This window comes from Sinocyclocheilus rhinocerous, unplaced genomic scaffold (assembly GCF_001515625.1).
Source record: "Sinocyclocheilus rhinocerous isolate Xijiao unplaced genomic scaffold, SAMN03320098_v1.1 scaffold1232, whole genome shotgun sequence".
Classification (NCBI taxonomy): Eukaryota; Metazoa; Chordata; class Actinopteri; order Cypriniformes; family Cyprinidae; genus Sinocyclocheilus; species Sinocyclocheilus rhinocerous.
Window position 1 is genome coordinate 317,850 of NW_015657490.1, and position 24,622 is coordinate 342,471.

General features: G+C 38.0%; 1 protein-coding gene across 1 annotated transcript; it reads right to left on the minus strand.

The window, feature by feature from the left end:
- Nucleotides 1–20,820: 20,820 nt before the first annotated feature.
- LOC107721052 (somatostatin receptor type 2-like) lies at nt 20,821–24,392 on the minus strand. Its single transcript, XM_016528908.1, has 2 exons — nt 24,303–24,392; nt 20,821–22,254 (listed from the first exon to the last, which is right to left on the minus strand). Exon 2 carries the CDS (start codon nt 22,208–22,210, stop codon nt 21,083–21,085), a length of 1,128 nt encoding a protein of 375 aa, XP_016384394.1. The 5' UTR covers nt 22,211–22,254; nt 24,303–24,392; the 3' UTR covers nt 20,821–21,082.
- Between the last annotated feature and the right edge of the window lie 230 nt (nt 24,393–24,622).

Below are 24,622 nucleotides of genomic sequence, written 5' to 3' on the forward strand. Positions count from 1 at the left end.
GCTTTAAATTGATCAAAAGTGATGATAGAGACATTTATAATGTTACAAAAGATATCGATTTCAGATAAATGCTGTTCTTCTGAACTTTCTATTCATCAAAGAAACTTGGACAAATTCTACTCCGCTGTTTTCAACATAATAATAATAATAATGATAATCAGAAATGTTTCTTGAGCGGCAAATCAGCATATTATAATGATTTCTGAAGATCATGTGACACTGAAGACTGGAGTAATGATGCTGAAAATACAGCTGCGCATCACAGAAATACATTACAGTTTATTCACATTATATTATATATTATATCAATATATTCACATAGAAAACAGTTATTTTAAATAGTAAAAATATTTCACAATATTACTGCTTTTGCTGTATTTCTGATCAAATAAATGCAGGCTTGGTGAGCAGAAGAGACTTCTTTAAAAACATTAAAAATCTTACTGTTCAAAAACGTTTGACCGGCAGAGTATTTAACAAACCCAAAAACATATACGAAATTAATAAGTTCACTCAGTTCATGCATAAAACTCAACAACACACGCACATCTGAATGACAAGCATCTCTGATTAATCTCTGTTCATTTGTTTAACTTTTAAAAAAAAATTTAAACTTGCAAAACTTATTTAAACAAAATATTTTTTAATGAGTCTCAATGACTCTCCACACTTGAGTTACATCATCCTAAACAGTAAAAACAGTACATGTGCCTTATATATATACACACACATATATATATATATATATAGAGAGAGAGAGAGAGAGAGAGAGAGAGAGAGAGAGCAGTGCGATATGGCTGTGATTCAGCCGTAGGTAATCACAGCCGTGCAGATATACAGCCATGTCACATTACTACAAGTGTGATATTGCATTTACACACTCGTGCCGACGAACTGTTGTATAAATACATAAGAAACAACAACAGAGTGTCTTTAAGAACACTCTTCTGTGCAGAACTACTTCCTTCTGCCACAGATTCAAATCTCAGTTTGACAGTTTAACAGCTGAGCTCAAGATCCGTTACTAATTCAAAAACGTCACTTTAGAACTTTAGTAACGAAGGAACGTTGAGTTGCTTCATTGGAAGCTTATTGTATCACTGTATTAAAAGCTCACTGTGTTATGTAGAGTAGATTATGAGAGAGAGATGGACTGAGCGAGTGTGATTACCTGCATCTGACACAGCGTTCATTCTTCAGCTCAATCTCATGTCTTACAAGGTGTTGTTGAAAGTAAAAAATAATGTTCTTGTTTACAACACTGTTTCAGTCTCTCTCAATATAAAAGTCTTTACTGCTGACTTGCTCATAAAAACAAAATTGTTGTCGCCATCTAATGACGGAACACTACTATTATAAATACTACTGTTTATATAAAATATTATTTACTGAATAATAACATTTAATAAATAACAACAGCTATCATAAAAGTTGCTTGGCAATTCAGTCAAAAGTACAAAGGCAGCGCTCTAATATACAGCATTAATGTTACATGAAATATAACGAGATGAGATTTTGCTCTCAGCCAAAACTATTTGCTCTGGAACAAAATAATAGATTAATGAGAGCAAAGACTGCCTGTCAGATTTACCCAAAACAACAAACTTTGAACCCCGGTTCTTTTGAAGTCAACACAATAGCATTAGCAGCATCATGTGAACCTATGAATGGGGACTCAAAGATGTTGCTTTTCAGATGAAAAATCAAGATTAATAAGCCATTACCATTCAGTAAATGTACTGAGACGGGATATAGTGACATGTATGGTCCAGAAATACATATTCATTATTTGTGCATGAACTGCTGATCTGTTGTTATAGAGTACAACCAAAAAAGTAGAATTATTTCTGTGTGCTTGTAAAGTCAATTCATGTTCACACATATTTATATTCAAACACATGGGGAAAAATATTCCGTTTCAGCTCACGGTTAACGTTACAAGTCTTGGAAATGAAAGGAAACACTGGCCACAGCTGGTTTCACTTGACGACAAGTGCTGGAACGGGTTTGAAAGCATCTGAGAGTAAGAGTGTCGACAGAGGTTACGGATGAGACAACAATGAATCCAGCCGTCATAGCGCTCTGTATTGTGGGGAACAGTCCTGCTTTATGTTTATAATATGAGAAAGAGAACGACGGTCACAGAGGAGGAAAAGAGAGGCCTGCGTGAACTCACCGTGTCCCAGTGAGACACAAGGGTTTCATTTCTTAGGAGAGAGTCTTGGTTTTGTGTCTGCCATCTACATGTCTTTGTCCTGACCAGTTCCTGTCAGACACAGACAATCAAAAACATTTTCAGTCAATGGATGGAAGTGGTTATCTTACTATTACTTTTTTGTGCAGTTATGTTTCCATAACAGTGTTTATACCGCCTGTATCCTTTTAGCAGAAATTAAATTAATATTTCACCCCAAAATTAAACATCTATGAATTACTGACCCTCATGTCATTCCAAATATACAAGGGGCCGTTCGCACAGAACGCGTTTTTCAATTTCAATGCACTACATTTCCATTGTTTTTCTATGTAAACATGCGCTAGATGATCGTGCATGACCGCTGCGCTCGTGTAGCGTCCTGTACATGAGAGCCGTGTTTTTAAGACGTCGTGTCAAAAGTTAAAAGAATTTAAACTTTTACAGGCAGCGCCCGCTCATCAATGTCAGTTCCGAAACAGTGGACCAATCAGAAGACACAGGAGGCGGAGCAAGCGTTGCAAGCTTTTGTTTACAGCAGCATTTATTTGATGGCAACATGGCGGAGGAGGCATTCTGCGCTGCATTTTTAAAGAAAACCATTCCTGAGTTTAACTCACATGTGTCTTGCATTAACAAATGTTTGGTACACTTTGCGATGTTGCCTTGTGAAAGCGAACCGAACCAAGCAGAAAATGCAACATCGAAACAAATTAAGTCCGTTTCAGAACAAGCGCCCTTATAGTCAGTTAAATCGGAGATAAACTTTACAGTAAAGTTGCTTTTCAGGAGTAGAATTTAACCCTGACCCTAGCTTAGAATCTTCCTCTCAAAGCAAATAAATCTCACTTCTAAGAAAACCAATGAAAATAGGCATCATTGACCTAGTATGGACCGTTTTGACACGCAATATTTTGATATATGCAAATATTTTAGAGCTGCGATGGAGGGAAAAGATTTGTGATTACTCACAATTTCTGTCTGTATCTCCAATTAGACAAGGCGTGTTGGAATTCCTCTATTTCATTTCTATTTTACTTTCAGAACCAGACGGTTCCTGGTTACTGTATGCTGTCATTGTATGGAAAAGGACAGAAGATGAAAGTCATATGGGTTTGGAAAGGCACAAATCTTCCTCATTGTTTTGCTGGACTAATCCTTTCATAATGCTTCAAGAGTGCAAGCATGCATATCTCTGTGCTTCTATACTATCTCAAAGCACATGACTAAGTCACTATTGCTCTCTCAGGCTAAACAGCACCACTGGAGTCAACCCATACTCTGAACAGACTCGGAGTGTGTCCTCATCATTGCCTCTCTAATCTGTTCATGTTACTCTATGCCATGCCATTTGATGGTGCAACCTTTGAGGTGTGGGAGAGTGTATGTAGGGTAACATATTACCATGACATTTATACTATTTCCACAGCATGCTTGTAAACTGTGCACTGTGTTTGTATTTTGTGTATTCATTGAATTTGCAGTATACTGTGCTGGCTGTTGAATCCCACAAAACATGTGTGCAACTACGTCATATATCCCGTGCGATGAATGACTCAGAAGTAACGGGAACTATGGTTTTAACATCACTTCCGTGACCTGTTATTTGATCAGACCGCAGTTTATGACATTTTATGCAAAATCTGAATGACTGGACGCCACTCGCTGAATTAAGCATGTGGTGCGAGGTCATGCGACGACTGGGTTGAAATGTGTATCATTGCAATTTTTTTTGTCACTGCATACAACCTACTGTTTCATTTACTAAAAAATCCAGTATAGAGTACATACTGCCAAAATGTATTAAGCGAGTCATGAAAGCGTGACCCTCACACTGACCTCTGACCTCACTCTAACCTAAACTCAATCATCTTAATGAAAGGTTTACTGTTCTAATTAGAGGCTTTGTTTAAACATATTAGTGGGAGATGTTGCAAGGAGCAGGAGGGGATGGAGGATTCAGACTGAAGGAAACAATTAGTGTGAACTGGCTTGAAGCCATTCTTCAGCGCTGTGTGGAAGAGAGTTCAAATACTTCCAGATTTTATTGGCTGTATGTGTTTATTCCCAGTTTGTTCAAGCTCATACTGAAGGGCCACAGGTCAGATAATTCTAGCTTTTGTAGATCAATAACGTAAAGAGTAACAGTTTAAGTGCGTATCTGCAGGCATGGTCTCTTTCTTTAGGAACGAAAGTTTTGTGCAATGCGCAGTTTTCATTCGATTTTCCGATATCTGAAAGATGTACGCTATTTTCCAAACATGACAGGTTTAGTGTTTGAAAGAGTGTAGTAAGTTCTGCAATGGGATAGTTAAGGACACAATATTATCACCACGCCCTCATTCCCACTCCATATGGTCCGGATAAAAGTTGTGGCATCCTCCGTCTTCCAACTCGTCTGTCTTTTTGATCCCATATTCTCATAAATCAACTTCCTAATTTTCATGTTGAATTTAATTTGCATGGGATGTTTGTTTCCGAGCACTGCGATCCACCCCTGTGCTTTTTACGGGAAACGGGATGTCTCCGCACAAACACACGATCACAAGGGACTCCTCGGTTTTCCACAGGCTTGTCTCGTTCCATCGCAAACCCAGCATTCCCATCAACAGCCTTATCAGCAGCCTCGTGATAAAACCAAATACAAATTTATTAAAAAGAAAAAGAAGCTCAGTGCTTAGTTGAAGCACATTTACCAGCATTGTCTTAAAGGGGTCATAGGATGCCCATTTTCCACAAGTTGATATGATTCTTTAGGGTCTTAATGAAAGGTCTGTAACATAGTTTGGTTAAAATTTCTTTTTTTACCCTGTCAAAAACAGCTCTTTTCAGAGCACGCCGTTTTGTAGCATTTTCCTTTAAATGTTAATGAGCTATGCTGACTTAAAGTCTTTTTGAGTAAGATACGACAAGCTTACCTGGGTTTTGGGACGTTCTGCCATTCTTTTCTGCAGATCTCAAACTCCGTCAGGTTGGATGAAGACCATCATTTTCAGGTTTCTCCAGAGACGTATGACTGGGTTCAAGTCCAGTGGCCACTCGAGGACTTCCACAGAGTCGTCCCTAGGCCACGCTTGTATTGTGTTGACTGTGTGCTTGGGGTCAGTGTACTGCTGGAAGATGAACCTTCACCATGGCTGTAGTCAGCTATGAGGTCTGCACCTCAGTAAGTTTCTCATATTCAGAAATAACATTTGAAGCTCTCTGAGTGACTAATTAGCATTCCTCTTATGAGTGTGTGCATGTATAATGTTGCCAGATCCAGTTATTATAAGCATCTCTGGACGTGTTTTTTTTCCACGTAATGTGACACTTTAGGAAGTTAATAAAGTGGGAAGTTGCGGTTTAGAGTTATCTTATTTCCAAAACCAAATATTTAGACTTACTTCAGTTTATTTTATTCTTGAGGGCTTGTTTTTGCGTGTTTCCGTAGCAAAACCTGGCAACACTGCATCACCGGCACTTAGACAATAAACAACAACAAAAATCCCATACAGAGCACAGGCATGTTACTGCTGACACATTCAGCAAGACCAACGTAATGATCATCATGATATTGTTTGTAAGAGACTGTATCAAAACTGCAGCATATTAACACTAATACAGAGATCTGGAGAACAAGTAGGTTCCAGAATGAAATTCGTGGCACTGGCCACGAAGAAGGCTATGCAATTTCATTCAGTTTTAGTAGTTAACCTTTCACAAAGTCATGCTAAAATATTCATAAGACCACAAGGTCTTATCATGTAGCAATGCTTACTAATGAAAACTATTACAAGTACTGTTACATGAATATTAAACAAATAATAGAATTATCCACCCCTAACCTATAGTAAAGCATTAATGAATTTTGATGCAATACATAAGGACTAATTCAACATTGTCCATCCCCCAAAACAGAGAGAGCAAGTGTCATAGCAAAGGGAAGTAACAGTAAAGTAAAGGTAATTTTTCTTTTTATGAAAATAGCAAAAGTATCACAAATCAGATTTTTGCTTTGTTATTGCTTTGTGAAGGCTGCAACATAAAATGCACTGTACCTTCAACAAATAACTTAATTATGTCTACAATGTGATCCAAAATAATAATAAAATATATGCAATATATATTTTCTAGTGGAGGGCTACTGAACTTTGCAGCCCTTTAGCCTCAATTTATAAAAAAAAATAATGGAACGTGTTTGTTGCGTGATGAGTGATTAAAAGTGCAACAGCTTCTATACCGTGCTTAATTTATGCCTTATGTATACTTTGACCAATTTGGTCCAAAAAAAACATCCTACTTGAATGATCATATATTGTTTGTTCCTCTTCTGTGTGTGTGAGTGTGTGTGTGTGCATCAGGAATAGTTAAATGTGTCAGTTAGTTCAAACGGTATACTGCGCGCTCTTACTTCACTATTTTGAACTGCTGACAGTCACTCTCACTGGATGCAAATCCTTACCTGCCAAAAGCAATGAAATGCGTGCGCGTGTGTGTGTGTGTGTGTGTGTGTGCGTGTGTGTGTGTGTCTTACAGGTATTCAAAGCATTAACCAGTTGACTCATACTGGATCACAAATTGTGCTTTTCCCCTTTCATGGAAAAAGTGTGCGTGCGTGTGTGTGTGTGTGTGTGTGTGTCTGTGTGAGTGTGTGTGTGTGTCTGTGTGTGTGCGTGTGTAGGTGTGTCTGTGTGTGTCTGTCTGTGTGTGTGTGTGTGTGTGTGTCTGTCTGTGTGTGTGTGTGTGTGTGTGTGTGTGTGTGATTGGCGGCAGCCCAGTCCAGCTGACATGTGTGGGAGAGATGTCACTTCCTGGACATTTCCTGTGAGCTGCTAAGAGGGGAGATGAATAAAAGGGACAAACAACTTGTTTTCTGATCCATCCACATCATCTTCAATATAATTTCATGTCACTTTAATTGTGGCTTTTAAATGTCAGCATTTTTCATCTAATCTAACCAATATGTGTTAGTCTAGTTGTCCATGCCTTCTGACATGAATGGTTTAATTTTCAAAATCTGTCCACTCATACAACTTTTAATGAACCAAGCAAATCTGGTACTTCATATTAGTCCATGTATTACAGACACAGTGATGTTTGGTGCTGTTTGATTTAGTGATTTCTCAAAATAAGGCCACAAGGTGAGGTGGCGTCTCTGTGAAGAAACGGGTGACTATTGAGGGAAGCATAATGTAAATAATCTAAACAAATGCACTCACTCGAGAACAGTTAATAAGTAGAGATGTACCTTGTATTCTGGATCAAACAAAACACTGCGTCCTCGGTGGCTCAGAGGCCGGGAGTTTATGGACAGTCTTATGTTCATCAGTCGTGGGCGGGGCTTAACCCCACTGTGACATCACAGTAGGGAGAAATCTGGAACCGCTTGTTTAGAGACCGTTTATGATTAATGGGGATTATAAAAAAATGAGTGGGTGGATTTTTACCATTATAGGCTGGTTGTTTACACACACTGTGGATACACATCTGTGTTCAAACACCTTATAAAAGTGATTTTTGCATAATAGCTCCTAGGTTGTGAAGTCGTAATTATGAGTTTGTTGCATTCAAGTGCTTTGTGGTCGGAAAGAGCAGAAATTATGGTGGATGGCCCGTTCATGGGTTCGTTCTTGCCTGTTTCTTGGGGAAATCTTATTAAAGGCAAAAAAATTTAAATATTTAGCCAATATCCAACAGGTTTTGAATAAAATGTAGCGTCCCGTTCATCGCTATCCACATAAACATTCACTGCGCTATCTAGATATTCAAGCTGGCTGACGATTCCTACATTTCAGTCAAATAAATGCTATTTTTGCTGTGTTTAAGATGCATAAAATGGTTATTTGTATACGTAAAGATACACAGAAAGCAGTGTAGATGTTGTGGGGAAAATATAAAAAACTTTATAATACGGTTTTTCTTCTCCGCCATGTTTAAAGTTTACCGCCCAATTTAGAAACTCAGGTATCGAAATAATTTTTGTTGTAAATGTGACTTGTGAGGCCATTCATGTCCGATTTCTGACTAGGAAACTTGTATTGCACATTTGTGCACATTTATTCTTAAGCAGCCCTTAATGTCGATCATGGATCAAATCGATCCACCATGACAAACAGCGAATATATCTGTGCTGTTTAATGCATTTGAGACGTTGTGTTTTCCTCAGTGCATAACTGACATGTCACAGGGGTATTCTTCATCTGTAAATGTTAGAAAGTCATGCAAATATATCCATTTTGCTGTCAGGAGTCGGCGAGGATTACGCGAGTGAACGAGCACAATCAAATAGTAGCGCAATAATTCTGAGTAAAATATACATTTTGCTAAAATATTTGTTGTTGGACATTGTGTCTTTTGTAGAATTTTAAACATATAAGTGTATTTTTATGATAGCAGTAACTGTAAGGGACTATTGTAATGGGTAAATCAAATATAAGCTAGTAGTACTCATTACAAAGCTCAGATGAGTTAATGTCTCTTATAGCAGTTAAAATAGTCATTTTCTTTATTATTTATTTTCATTTTTAATTCAGTGATTTTAACTTTTAATGTAGTTATTTTAATGCTTTAAAGAGCGATTTTAGATTGTAATGTTCTGCTATCTGTTCTGCTAACTATAAAAGGTACAGCTGTGAGAAAGGCTGCATGGCTAGAAAAAAAAAAAAAGGTCAAATAATATTATGTGAGAAAGTCAGAGCTTGATCTAGGCCTATGTTAAATTTGCTTTATGGAACCAAATCATTTGACAATTAATCACTGAAAATAAGTCTGGCTAATTTGGTAAACTTGTGTTATGAAACAGGGCTCGAGGCATTAGAAGTGATCATAATTTTCCCATTGCATCGTATTGCATCGACTCGCATTGTGTTGAATCGAATCAAATCGAAATCGGATCGCACTGCATCGTAACAGGGGTGAATCGTATCGCATCGCATCGGTAGCTGCTTCATGTGTATCTTTAATGCATCGTATCGTTGGCTATGCATCGGCCTCATTATGGAGATGCACATCCCTAGTATTTACGATACTTCTGATAGCATGTGAAGGCAGCAATAGTGCCTTAAAGGGATAGTTCACCAAAAAATGAAAATCATGATTTACTCATCCTGGTGTTCTTCTTCACCTTCTAAAAATGGTGTGCTTGTGTGTCATTTTCTATTTTCAAATGACACATTACTTGTATTTTAATCCGATACATTTCTCACACCAGTATTTTATTTTGATACATTTGACGAGCAAGTATTTGTCGTCACTTTGTAATAAGATACTTTTTGATGTTTTAGCGCCAATAGATTAGAGTAATAATATGTGGTCGCATAACCTGACCCCCCCCCCACCCCCCCCCCACCACACACACACACACACACACACACACACACACACACACACACACGGGTTCAGGTTTGGAAACAGGCATGAAGTCCACATACACACTGTAGCAAACGCTCTTAACACATTCAGAAAATTTGACTAAAGTGCAGCAGACAGGCTGCTCGGCTATTTCTGCCTGGGTCACATTTGCAAACGTGCTTTGCATGCTGCTGGAGGAACACAGGTTTGAATATTTGTCATCTGCATGCGAAATGATGTGCAGCATTCGTGTTTTGTTCAGTTACTTGGACGTGTCCGTTAGTTTTGCCCTCTACATAAAGCTCATGCAACGTGTGTGTGTGTGTCTGTGTGTCTGTGTGTGTGTGTGTGTGTGTGAGTGTGAGTGTACCTGGTATTTATCACGTTATGGGGACCAAATGTCCCCACAAGGATAGTAATACTAGTAAATTTTGACCTTGTGGGGACATTTTTGATTGACCCATGAGGAAACAAGCTTCACACGCACACACTCACTCACTCACTCACTCACTCACTCACACACACACTCTCACACACACACACACACACACACACTCTCTCACTCACACACATTAACACACACTCTCTCACACAGACACTCACGCAATCACTCTCTCACACACACACACACACTCACACTATGGTGTAACAAACATGCAGTGGTACAAAACATGTTTACTGACTTTTCTAAACGAGGACACCTATTGTTCATAGAGAAAGCTGTTTATAATGACTACATACTAACCCATTCCAAAACCCAACGCCCTAAAAGAAGTTCGTAGAATTCATTACTATTATTATTTTACCCTAGAAGAGGTTGTGTCACATTTAAACACACAGGCCGCATTTTGAGTCTACATAATGGACAAACTTAACTGAATTTGTTCCTTTCATCTTAAATGCTTTTTAATCTTTAGTCTTATGCGCAGATGTTTGAAATGAATTGCACAGAAAAATAAACTGTGCCTACATATTACATTCTAAATAAAAACGGGCTTGTTTTAATGTCAGAATTATAACAGGATTAAAGTGATAGTTCACCCAAAAATGAAAATCCTGTCATTTACCCACCCATAAGCTGTTCTGAACGGGTATGACTTTCTTTCTTCTGTTGAACACAAAAGATATTTTAGTAACACTTTAGTGCAGGGACCAAATCTCACTATTAACTAGTTGCTTATTAGCATGCCTATTATTAACATATTGGCTGCCAGGCATGACAGTCAGTGTAAAACCACTGAAGAAGGCTAGATGAGCCATTTCTGCCTCTCTGTGTTTCCTCTGCTGCTTGTGTCCACCCAGGACGGATTACAAAGACCTGCTTTGTGAGCGGCTGCAGCTGCTGAAATGCGACAAGATCCAGCTGAAGAGAGATGGGAGCAGGTGGGTCAACAACACGACCCCTCCGTTCCCAGAATATCAGACTGCACTCACACTCACACACACACAAAGTCAATAGTGAGAATTGGACCTTAAAATAAAGTGTGATCGATATTTTGAAGAATGTGGGTAACCAAACAGTTGATGGTAGTCCAATATTATGGAGGTCACTGGCTACCATCAGCTCTCTGGTTACCCACATTCTTCACTCGGTCATTGCACTGAGGAAAGCTGCAGCATATCACTCTAGTTTTCTGCATAGCAGTGAAAACAGCCTTTCAGGTGAATTTGGGATGTTAACAGAGACGAGAGACGGCCAACACGACCTTCATCCGACTTTGAAAGAGGATAGGAAGGAAATGCATTTTGAAATGAAAAAAGGCGTATTAAATATCCATTCATTCATTTTGTCTTCAATCTACCACGTCGCAGTAGAGCAGTGCACGACCACATGAGCCTGTTTATTTAGAACGGCCTTCTGTCATCACTTCTGCTTGCTTGCATCACGGCAGTCCCTGAGGGTCCTGAAAGACTCCAGTGTGTTCGGCATATTTAGTATTCTCGCAGGGGCACGTAGGCCACATCCCTAACACCTGTAAGCACACATGCTTTAGTGATGAAGCCTATAAGCAGGGCCTTGCAGAAACTGCTTCTGTATGAAAGGGGAGTTTTATATGAACCATTTTGATTCTTGCATATATAGTTGTTGAGACACGAGCAAAAAAAAGCACTTATTATAGGTCAGATAGGAGTGCGTTTGTACACCTGAGTAGTGCACTGTGGTGCATTTTCATTTCAATACACGTCTCCTTCCTCTTTTCAGACGTCTGTAAGTTATGGATTCCCATGGGACGGCAAAGCAAGCGGCTCGGTTCACGACATGAAACTGTCACTGATGATACGGTCTGATTGAGAACAAGTGGAGACACTTTGCATGGACAAATGAAAAATAGGACTAATTTGTTAGGAGTGCGTTTGTACACCTGAGTAGTGCACTGTGGTGCATTTTCATTTCATTACACGTCTCCTTCCTCTTTTCAGACGTCTGTAAGTTATGGATTCCCATGGGACGGCAAAGCAAGCGGCTCGGTTCACGACATGAAACTGTCACTGATGATACGGTCTGATTGAGAACAAGTGGAGACACTTTGCATGGACAAATGAAAAATAGGACTAATTTGCTATTCAAAGCTGCTCCGTTTTCCCCACTCCCAGGAGCCCTCGCTGGGGAAGTTATCCCGAGCCATCAAGGATGTTTTGGATGCAAAGTGACATGCAAAAGGTGAAAGATTTGCATGTTTGCTTTCATCCCACCTGTTAGTCGTGCAGTGTTGTTATTAGTGCTTTCACAGCGTCATATGCAGCATATTCTGATGAACATATGTTCAGTTCAGTTGTTTCTGATGTCTTGTCCTGTTCATGTTCCTGTCATTTAATTTCCTATACAGAAATACAATATATATGTACATATATGTGGTCTTGTAAGACAATATATTATTGTTACATACATACATCCTCAAGATACATGAAGTTATAAGTTCATACCATATATTAAATACCCATAGTAAAATTAGTTTAAGTACATTTAAATGAATTTTTTGGCATGTTTAGCATTTTGGGGGCCCTAAGCAAGCGGTCCCGGGGGGCCCCTCAGTAGAAGTCAGTTTTCGTTGCATTTACACAGTTTTGACCAGCAGGTGCCGCCAGACTTTGATGTTTCAAACACCTTGAAGCAGTGATAATTTTGCGAATCAGTTTCTTAAAATGTTTCTCTTATCACTCGACTCTGGGTTAGATGGGCTTTATTTAAAAAATAAATAATAATAATAATAATAATACCCTGTGTCGGAGAGCGCAGCCACGTATAGTACAGGGTAGTCTGATTGGGCTGGAGAAACCAACTGAACTTCAAACAGGGAAACATCCACAACAATCATCAGACCTTAGTCAGGGCAGGCGCCATATCGAATTGTACAATGAATAAATGATGCAGCTGAACACTCAGAAAACAAAAGTATCTTTAGGGGGTCCAACAGCTTCACTCAAAGGGACAAAAATAGTTCATAATAGAACCATGAGAGTATATATTACTACCTTTACTGCTCTAAGTGCAGAGTTTTGTGTTTCTGTTGGCGTTTTAGTAGCTTGTTTTATGATGTGTATGCGATTTATTTTTTGTTGTCACTATTGTTGAGTGTTAAAATCTATGTCTTAGGCCTGGTTTCACAGACAGGGCTTAGACTAAGCCAGGATTAGGCCATAGTTCAATTGGGACATTTAAGTAATTTTTATAAACGTGCTTAGAAAAAACATTACTGGTGTGCATCTTGAGACTAAACAAAGGCACTGATATATTTTAAGGTCAGTCAGAGCAAGTTTAGATTTTAGTCTGGCTTTAGGCTTAAGCCTCGTCTGTGAAACCGGGGGTTAATGTCTAATTGAAAAATCTTGCCTGCATCTTTGAAAGGTGATCTGTATTTATCTTGCCACACTATTAATGTATTACAGTCATCCCTCTATCATAACTAAATTTTTATAATTTAGTAATGATTTTTTATTCAGTATGTCAAAAGGCAAGTGTTTAACGAAAGGCCATAATTGTGATTTCGAAGGAAATTTTCAATAAACCTCTGTTAAAATGTATTACAATAGAGAAAAGACAAAGGTCACTTTAAATTGTAATAACATTTCATACTAGTACTGCTTTTGTTGTTCTTTAAAAAAAAAATCCAAAAAAAATCAAGCGAATAATGGTAGGGCCTTAATTATGGAATGTTCAACAACCACAAAGTGTCACAATGTTGCATCCTCATCACCAGACCTCTGACTTTCCTCTCATTGCTGCCTACTCATTCAGTCCAGTGTGACCCCAATCTGCTGTCAGCTCCAGCCTCAGTTCTGAACTATCATAATAAGTGCTTGAAATCCCCAGAAGCGGCGTGTGTTCTGTTGTTAAAAGGCGAGGTTCTCCACTGTTCTGGTGTGCGGACCACACAGCCTGAGAAAGCCCTGAACCTCTGTTAAAATGTATTACAATAGAGAAAAGACAAAGGTCACTTTAAATTGTAATAACATTTCATACTAGTACTGCTTTTGTTGTTCTTTAAAAAAATTTTTTTTTTAAATCAAGCGAATAATGGTAGGGCCTTAATTATGGAATGTTCAACAACCACAAAGTGTCACAATGTTGCATCCTCATCACCAGACCTCTGACTTTCCTCTCATTGCTGCCTACTCATTCAGTCCAGTGTGACCCCAATCTGCTGTCAGCTCCAGCCTCAGTTCTGAACTATCATAATAAGTGCTTGAAATCCCCAGAAGCGGCGTGTGTTCTGTTGTTAAAAGGCGAGGTTCTCCACTGTTCTGGTGTGCGGACCACACAGCCTGAGAAAGCCCTGCCCTGACGGAGAGGGTGTAGAGGATCAGACTAAACACAAAACACTGGAACACCACCATAACACTGAAAAATAAGGCTGCTTTCCTTTGCACTGCTCTGATCGTAAGCTTGTACTTATACATCAGAAAAGACTGTATGCGTGGAATAAGCAGGATAACAAATGAGAGCTCTGTGATTGACATCACTGAGTTAAGCGGTAATGATGTGTGAATGGTATCTCACGATAAATAGAAAGAACATTGTTGTTTGCGAAAAATGGTATATGGTGTATTTACACAAGAAACAGGACTTCTGGAATAATGTGAAAAAATTATATTTTTGGCAAATATAAAAGCTCTTTCACACCAAAAAGCGAAGTGAATACGCCTCAGGCTGAAGGAAACGTAAATTTAAGTCTGTACAGTTTAGCAGCTCAAACGAACCTCTCAGCTGTGCTGCCATTCTGGACTGCAAGAAGAATAGGACGAATAAGAAAGTTGTTGTCACAGTTTGTAGCAAACACAAACAGGAAGATGACAAAGAAGAACCGATAGTCTTTTAATACAAGTCTCTAGTAACAGAAACACAAGTTAACAACCACAAAGCACGCAGGACAAACTGAACAGAAACAGAGAGAACTTAAAGAGGTCATATGATGCTTTTTTAAAGATCATTATTTTGTGTATTTGGTGTAACAGAATATGTTGACATGCTTTAATGTTCAAAAAACACATTATTTTTCAAATACTGTACATTATTGTAGGTCCTCTATGCCCCGCCTCTCTCAAACGCTTCATTTTCTACAAAGTCCCTCCTTCCGACAGGGGGGCGTGGCAGAGTCTTAACTTTGATAAAGAATATCTCTTTGGTTTTGAGACTTTAGTCTTTGCAACTTCAGGGATCTTATCTATGCACAATCAGCTTGTAACACTCCAAAGAGAAAGGAAAACTTGAAATCGCATCATATGACCCCTTTAAGTAGTGGTGATAATGAGGTGCACACAGCTGAACTAAATGACAAATCAATTAATCTAAAGGAACTGGTGTGAATGAAAACAAAGTCCAGTGTGAGTGTGACTGTGAGTCAAAACAGTGTGAGTGTGACTGTTGAACGATCTTCAGCAATAATAATAATATAAAAAAAACGCATTGTGTTTATCTAAAGTCCTTTTTGCTTATTAGTGTGGTTGAATTGGATCATTGAAGATCAGCAGTAAAGCTGGTTAATAAAATGGGATTAAATAAATTTATAGGATATTTGTGTTATTTAACATATTTAATTATTGCAGGTTTGTGTCATATTCTGAGTTTGCATTTCACTGGTTTTATTCATTTTGAGGAATACTGAATGTGTTTTTGTGCGAGTGAGATGAGTAAATGCATGTTCACATTTAGTCTAGATCTACGGTAACATCATCTTGCAACCCGATCTCACGGCAATTCATACGTGTTTTACTAGGTGGCTAATTTGTATGAATTCGTACGAGTGAGGTCGTTTTGTGAAAAATCGTAGGTATTTTACAAGGTGGCAAATTCGTAGGAATTTGTACAAATGTACCCCTCAAAGAAATCATACCAAATCGCACGAGTGAGGTCGTATGAATTTGAACGAATTAGCCACCTCGTAAAACACATAGGAATTGGTCCTGAGATAGCGTTGCATGTTCACACAGCGCACACAACGCCTCTGCACTTACTCGTGATTTCTCTCAACATGGAAATTGCCTGAAGGCCAAAAGACTTTCTTCTGTGTTGTTTCTAGACATCGATGTCCCTCCAGTAGAGCAGTTTGACCCAAAATCATTTGTGCTCTCTTGACTGAAAGTCAAGCTTTCAGATGATGTATAAATCTCAATTTCAAAAATGTGACCCTTATGACTGGTTTTGTTGTCCAGGGTCACATATCAAGTCACATCCGTCACATGTGGCAGGTTAAGTTATTTGGCTTGTATTAAAGTGACTGTTCAGGTGAAGAGAGAGAATGAGATAAAGAACGAGTTAGTGTTGGGGGGAACACTTTACAAGTAAAGCAAGTTATGTAATCAGATTACTTTTTCAAGTAACTAGTAAAGTAACACACTTTTTAATTTTCAACAAAATATCTGAGTTACTTTTTCAAACAAGCAACGCAGGTTGCTTTGTATTTACTCCTGATTTCCCTCAACATGAGGACAGGAGAGCTGTCAGTCAATAAATAGGAAAACAGAGGCGCTGTGTGCGCTGTGCACATGATGTTACTGTAGATCTAGACTAAATGTGAACATGCATTTACTCATCTCACTCGCGCAAAAACACATTCAGTATTCCTCAAAATGAATAAAAACAGTGAAATGCAAACTCAGAATATGATGCAAACCTGCAATATGTTAAATAACACAAATATCTTTTATGTATTTAATTTAGGGCTGTCGGTCGATTAAAATATTTAATCGCGATTAATCGCACGATTGTCATGAGTTAACTCGTGATTAATTGCAACATTTTTATCTGTTCTAAATGTACCTTAAATTAATACTTTTCAAGTTTTTAATACTCTAATCAACATGGGCATGGACAAATATAGATGTTTTATGCAAATGTATGTTTATTATAAGTGAAACCATACTCAACATACAGCATAAAGAATTCAGATACAGGTTTTCACAAAAACAAAAAGTTTTTTAGAAATTGAATCAAAAGTATCAATTATCGTATTAATTTAAGCAATTTTTATTATTTTAATTAAATAACGTATAACTATATTTTACTGGCTTAATTGTTTAGATTTTTATAATGCATTATCTTCTTATCGATCTGTTCACATTTACAACTGCATGTTTGCGGCATAAAAACATGGGTGGATGTTCGCATTGGTCTGAACAGAAACAGCAGACGGGCTTATTGAAAATGCAAATCCATTCTCTGCCAGCAGATGGCGCTGTCGGAACGGCAGAAATATAGCGGTTTCTCCGGCTTATTGAAAATGCAAATCCATTCTCTGCCAGCAGATGGCGCTGTCTGAACAGCAGAAATATAGCGGTTTCTCCGACTGTAAACAAAACAGTGCAGCACCAGACTTTGAAACGTGCAGCGCTCATATTTATTCAATGAAATCATCGCCTTTTGAAGTTTAATCGTCACATTAAGGCATATCGCAATTCTTGTCTTTCCCTCCCCAAATTTAAGAAATCATAATTAAGGCTTTCTTGTACCATTTAAGACTTTTTATTTTTAAGACTTTTTAAGGACCTGCAGAAACCCTGAAACAGAACATGCGTGCTGCATCAGTTGCACGTTAATAAAATTAGTGCCGTTAAAATTAATTTGCATTAATGCGTTATTAACGCGTTAAATTTGACAGCCCTAATTTAATTACATGTTATTAATCAATGTCTTTGCTGCTGATCCAATTCAGCCATACTAACAAGCAAAAATGACTTCAGATAAGCACAATATTTCTTTTCTTTCTTTTTTAAATTTAAAGATTGAGTGACTGAGAAGGAAGTGTTGAACTTTTTTTCTCCTGTGTCCTATTCTTCATGCAATCCAGAACGGCAGCACAGATTAAAGGTTTGTTTCTTTACATTTCCTTCAGCCTGAGGCTTATTCATTTTACTCTTAGTGTGAAAGGGCTTTTACATTTGCCAAAAACAAAACTTTTTAATTTAAAAACAAACAAGCAAGCCCAGCCTAGATGAGAAAAATGCATTACTTTTAAAGGGGTCATATGATGCTGCTAAAAAGAACATTATTTTGTGTATTTGGTGTAATGAAATGTGTTCAGGTGTCTGCTTTTTACCATAAGAAGAGCACGAATATCCTTACAAACGTTGGAAAACTTAAGCAAAAAACACTGGAACACTAGACATTTTGATCACCGTTTATGAAGAAATGAGAGCTCCAAAAAGCACCATGAACACTCGTGCTGTTGTTTTAAATCTTTCTATGAGTCAGGCTAGATGTGAGCGGTGAATGCGGATTTTTTTTCTGTTAAAAAAATTTACATTTGGGTCTATTCCACACAAAGCTACTGTAACCGTCATTTTGATTTTTTTATAGTAATAAAAATCATTTAGTTCAGTAAAAGAACAGACACTACAATTAAAAACTGAACGCGGCTAATTCGAAAGTGAAAGTAAAAAGCGCACAGTGCTTTTAAGCTATTTAAAAGCGAAGGAAAGCGAGGAAAAGAGGGAACGCCCCCGCCTCCGTGGTGATACAGCTGCCTTTAAAAAAAAAAAAAAATTCATACTAGTATGAAAATAAATGAATACTGGTTTAGAATGACACAAGTTTCTTGTATGACCGACACGTTCATGATAGGCTTTGTGAGATTCACCTGACTACTTAAGTATTAAACACATTACAAATGAAGTTCTCACCTTAATTAATTAATCCACTCGGTTACACTTTATTTTAAGGTGTCCTTGTTACAGTGTAATTATGCATTTAAGTACTGAGTAATATTAATTAACTACATGTACTTACTATATGGTTAGGGTTACTTGAATGTAATTATGCATAATTAATTGTTATTATAATAGTAAGTACATGTAACAAGTGTAACAAGGACACCTTAAAATAAAGTGTTACCATCCACTCTGTACATCATCAACCACAAACATTTGATCGTAATGTAGCTAAATTATTGTTTCTGGGTAACAATAAAGACGCTATTCTTTGACTTTCCACAAGGAATATCACATTATGACTGCATAATCACATTCTTATTGTCATCATCTGTATTAGTAATTAACAGCAATAGTCATGTAAGAAAATAAAGTGGGTTGCGTTTACACTCATAGGTCATACTGTACATTATATTTCACCCCAAAATAATAAAAAAAGTTTTAATAACGCTACTTTTGCCTGCATGAAAATTAAGCCTTTTTTAGGACTATTACTACAAGTCAATTAAAGTTCTTTACAAGTCAATTAAAATGTAAGCATTTGAAGTAGATTTGTAAAGACTATTGATCGTGCTATAATGCCACAATGCAATATTTGCCATTTTGGTTGACATTTTTATAATACGAGTGAGATTCACCCTTCCAGCTGTGTTTTTGTTTCACCAGATGATGGTGCTCTTCACCATATAATGAATGATGACTGACCAGCCCACTCGCATTCATCAGGCAAGAATAGATAGAGAATGTACATGTACAGTGTTTCACAGTATCGTAACCTTGAAACATATTTAATACAGTAGCATAATGAGGAGGAAATAGTACAGCAGTTTTCATTTTAACGAGTCACCGGATGTATTCCACTCGTTTAAAGAAAACAGACAGGAAAAAGTCACTAGTTTGCATGAATTTCACGGCTAGTTTGCTTTCTAACAGACATGGCATGGGAGATGGACATAAAGTAAATACGTCAAGCCTGCTTGTAGTCAGATCATCACATCTTTATTCCACAAAGTCTTGAAAAAACTCACTTGATGACTGGCAGATGAATGAAATTACAGAGATAAAGAAAGCGAGAGAGAGATTTTGGGCAAAGAATGTGGAAGTGGTGACACAAATCAAGCCTTTTGCTACTGTAAGGATTATAACCAATATCTTTGTTAGGCATGTTGCAGTGTGTGCCGTCATTCAGTGAAAACAAGCAATACCAGTCAGCAAGTGTTAAGAAGGCAAGATATGTTTGGAATCTCTGAGCACTGATCTGAACGAATGAGTTCATCCGAGATCATGATACATGTGTCCCCGCCTGATCTCAGAAGCAACATAAGGACAACGCTGTAGCCCTTTTCAAATGAGCATTCGCTTTAGATGTGGAAAATCTCTCTAGATTACTGTCTGACCTTAACATTATGTTGGCTCAAAGGGAGAGGCCAGAATCTTTGCACAGTTATTAGAAATTATGAGAGAGACCCAATGCACTGTTTTTGGCTTGAATCGCCACTAGCACGAATATAGCAATATTGCATTTTTGGATGAACTGTCTCTTCAGATTAGTTAGATGCCAATATTTACGTGTACAATGCAACAACAGAGGGAAACATTTAAAAAAATAAATGAGAAAGCATATTTTCATAGTGTAACGAACACAGTATTGTTGTTGCTTACATCATAATTTATCTTATTGTCTTCGAATAAAATAAAAATGTAAGGTAACACTTTATTTTAAGGTGCCATTGTTACACATGTTACATGTACTTACTATTATAATAACAATTAATTATGCATAATTACATGCAATTACCCTAAGCCAAATCCTAACCCTAACCATATAGTAAGTACATGTAGTTCTCAGTACTTATATGTATAATCACACTGTAACAAGGACACCTTAAAATAAAGTGTAACCAAATGTAAAGCAAAAAGAAATATAAAAACTAGGTAGTGACTAAGTACTGAATATTTTCTTCTCTTCAAACACAAGGACACTGGAGAATTCCTTAGTTGTCTTTATGACCATGATTTGTTTAAGGAACTCCATATATATATATACAGTGGGTACGGAAAGTATTCAGACCCCCTTAAATTTTTCACTCTTTGTTATATTGCAGCCATTTGCTAAAATCATTTAAGTTAATTTTTTTTCCTCATTTATAAATAACAGCTCTAGAGTACAATTTATAAATATGTATTTTACAGGTTTTAATCAATGAATGAAAAATATTGCATGATGGCCAAAAATGGGTAAATTCATCCATTTTTGCTCGTAAATTTGGGAAACTAAGCCATCACAGTGGGCTTTAAAATAGAAACCATATTTGCTGGGTTTATAGTCACTACTCTTACTCTATTTGTGGATGCCACACAGTTTCGAATGCCATTGAAACTCTAGTTTGCTGAGCAATGAGCCTTGTTTTTTCAGATGCTGGTTTGCAGGTCTCCATTTAGCAACGTGTTGCGAGTTTCTGTTGGCTCATTCATGATTCGTGACTTGTCCTGTTTGCTGTCAGTGTGTTCAACCCCATCCAAAGCACAGTTCAAGAACAGAACATTCTGGAAACTCTTTTTGAAGTTCTGTGACAGGAAAGCGTACAGTATTGGGTTTGCACAGCTATTGGCGTATCCCAGCACCACCACAAAGGCAAACATGCTCCTTAAAAAAGGCGTGGTGCTAATGGTGCCTGTGACCGATGTCACATTGAAGATGTAGAAAGGCAGCCAGCAGAACACAAACACGGCAACCACAATGGACACCATACGCGTCACCCTCCTCTCGGACTGCCTCCGTTTGCTGGAGCTCACCCTGATTCCTGAGGACTTCACTTTGATGATAATGCACAGATAGCACAGACATATGACCATCAGAGGCAGGAAGAAGCCCAGGAAGAAGGTGTAGAACATGAAGGCGGTGTAGTAGGTCTCCTGCGGCTCTGGCCACACAAATGTGCAGAAGCAGCCGTCGGGTTTGGTGATCAGCCCACTGTAGATTACGATTGGGAGGTTGACGACGAGCGACACGACCCACACGACCAGATTAATGGTCTTTGCGACATGGGGCTTCCTCCATTTGGTGGACTTTATGGGATGCACCACAGCGAGGTACCGATCGATGCTCATCACCATCAGACAGAAAATACTGGTGAACTGATTGAGCGAGTCAACAGTTATGACCACGCGGCACAGAGCTGCGCCAAACGGCCAGTGCACCAGCGCTAGCTGGAGAGCGATGAAGGGCAAACTGAGCATGAACAGCACGTCTGCCACCGCCAGGTTCAGGATGTAGATATTGGTGACCGTCTTCATCTTGGCGTATCGCAGGATGACGTAGATGACCAGAGCATTTCCGCACAGACCGATAGCACACACCACGAAGTACATGATGATGGTGATGACGACCGTGCTAGTTTTAGTCAAGCTCTGGTCGGTCTCGTTTCTCAGGCCTTCCTCAGATATGTTGCCGAGCATGATGCCATCGTACATGGGGAGTCCGGACAGATTGCTGGGGAGGTTACTGGGTGAGAACGAAAATGTCCAGGAATCCATCATGAATTTCCTTCAGACTACCAATTCCATTAAGTGGGACATACAGCCTGGGGGGGAAAAAAATGGTAACACTTTATTTTAAGGACCAATTCTCACTAGTAACTAGTTGCTTATTAGCATGCATATCACTAGGCGCGTTTCCATTACAGATTTGCGCAAAGCTATTTTATAAATGTCGATAAAAAAGTATTGCGAAATGATGGCGTTTCCATTAACCGATCATACGTACGCCATGTGACCTGTTAATGCGAAAAAAACGTTTCCATTGCAGTTTTGCGAAATATTCCTTTTTCGAATTGCCTGAAAAACCACCTCATGCAAGCGTAAAAACTTTTTTGCGATATATGGGCATTGGATATTGCGAAATTGACGCGTTTCCATTAGGCGTATTTTCAATTCGCAATTTCAATTTGCGCAATTTGAAGGGTAATGGAAACACGCCTACTAGCATATTGGCTGTTTATTAATACTTATAACGTACATATAAATGCCTTATTCTACACGACCGTATTTTAGATCCCTTAATCCGACCCCATACAACTACCTCACTAACTATTAATAAACAGTAAATTAGGAGTTTATTGAGTGAAAACTCTTAATTAATAGTGAACATGTGTTCCCTATTCTAAAGTGTTATCAAAAAAGCATATGGTGGTGAATGAAGCATATACTGTTGTATATATCCTAATGCAAACAACACATAAAATCTCCGTTCCAAAACCTAGGACACTGCCTTGTTTGTGACAACAGCCTACATAGGGAACTGTCCTCATTTATTTATATATGAGAAATATCACATAAATAGCCGTGCAATATCACTCTATATCAGCATGGCTGTGATTAGCAGAGATGGAGAGTGTAAAGAAATACAAATACTTCGTTACTGTACTCAAGTAGATTTTTCTGGTATCAGTACTTTACCTCACTATTTATTATAAAACTTTTTATTTTCACTCCTTACATTTTTACACAAGTATCTGTACTTTCTACTTCTTGTGTTTTCAAACCAGGCTCGTTACTTTAGTTTTAATCTGTATTTTCGGCATTCGATAATAAATCTCTAATAAATCATGAATCAGTTAGACTTGACTGGCAACACGGGTATTGCGCATAATTCTACACGAAATAAAACCATGGTTAATTTTCATAAAGGGAAAAATATGACTCATGATAACGCAATAACATATTCAATATTAGGATTTTTCTAGAAAGATATTGTGATGGTGTAGTTATTGTTGTACTAATTTTGACATTTAGGCAATTTCGAAAATATAGTTATTTTGCACGACCCCAGCCTCAGGATTTAAACCTTTTTTTTTAATGTGATGGTCATACAAAAAATAGTGTTGTGCATGGTTTCAGAATTTGTTGTGGGTGCATGGGACGGCCTGGATCAGTGAAATTGTATCCCAGTCTGGCCTTGTTCTACATGGTGGTTGTTAAAAAAAGTATTACTTTTTAGTACAACCATTAAATTTCCAATCACATTGCTGAAACCTGAAACTGTTCTTGGACCAAAGAGTGAAAGATTAACGCTTCCAGTCAGACTGTTTTTTATGTTGCTCTGTACAGCTATACAGTGACTTGGGAGGGCAATGTCCTCGATGTCACAATCATCCCCGGTGGACAAACAGGCTGAAAAGCAAAGTGATCAATGTCCCTCTCAGATCCAGACCCACTTATGACTCTTTTTTTTTTTCTGGGGCATGTGTGCATTAGTCCTAATATTCACCACTAAAGCTCCAGTCACTTCACTGACAGTCCAAAGCTGACATGTCAATGCAAGGGGTTTAATTTCTAACATTAATTTGAGTCTCTTTAGGAAACAGGACTTTAAGCTGAAAGGTGGTTATTCTATCTAGACATGAAGATAATTGTTTTACGAAGACAATGACTTGCATTGCTCAATATAACTCTTTAATTTCATGGTTCATTCATACAAAGTGGCCATAAAATTAAGAAAATATTCTGAAACGGAAAACAGTTTTCAATATTAATATCCATTGTGATTTTCCTGAAATACTTTTAAACACAGATATGTTTAAATGACTGAATTTTCTGATAGTTAAAATACATTGGAACAGGTCCTTCTTACCTTCATGTTGATGTGCGTTGTACAGTACAGTGGGATCCCGCTCATGGTTCTGCTGATGTGCACATGTGGAATATCCAAACACATGATCTGAGAGAGAGAGAGAGAGAGAGAGACTGCGTATGTGTGCATTGATGAGAGCATTTCATGCTACTGTGTCTGGTGTTTGTTCATCACTGATGTGTTTGTACATGCTCAGTGCATTTACCTGTACAGTGAGATCAATTCAAAACATTATTCTATATACAGTGTATTATATAGTATTGATATCGTTTGTGTACACAATAGAAACCATCACAGAAATTCTAATGGTTTTCACTACA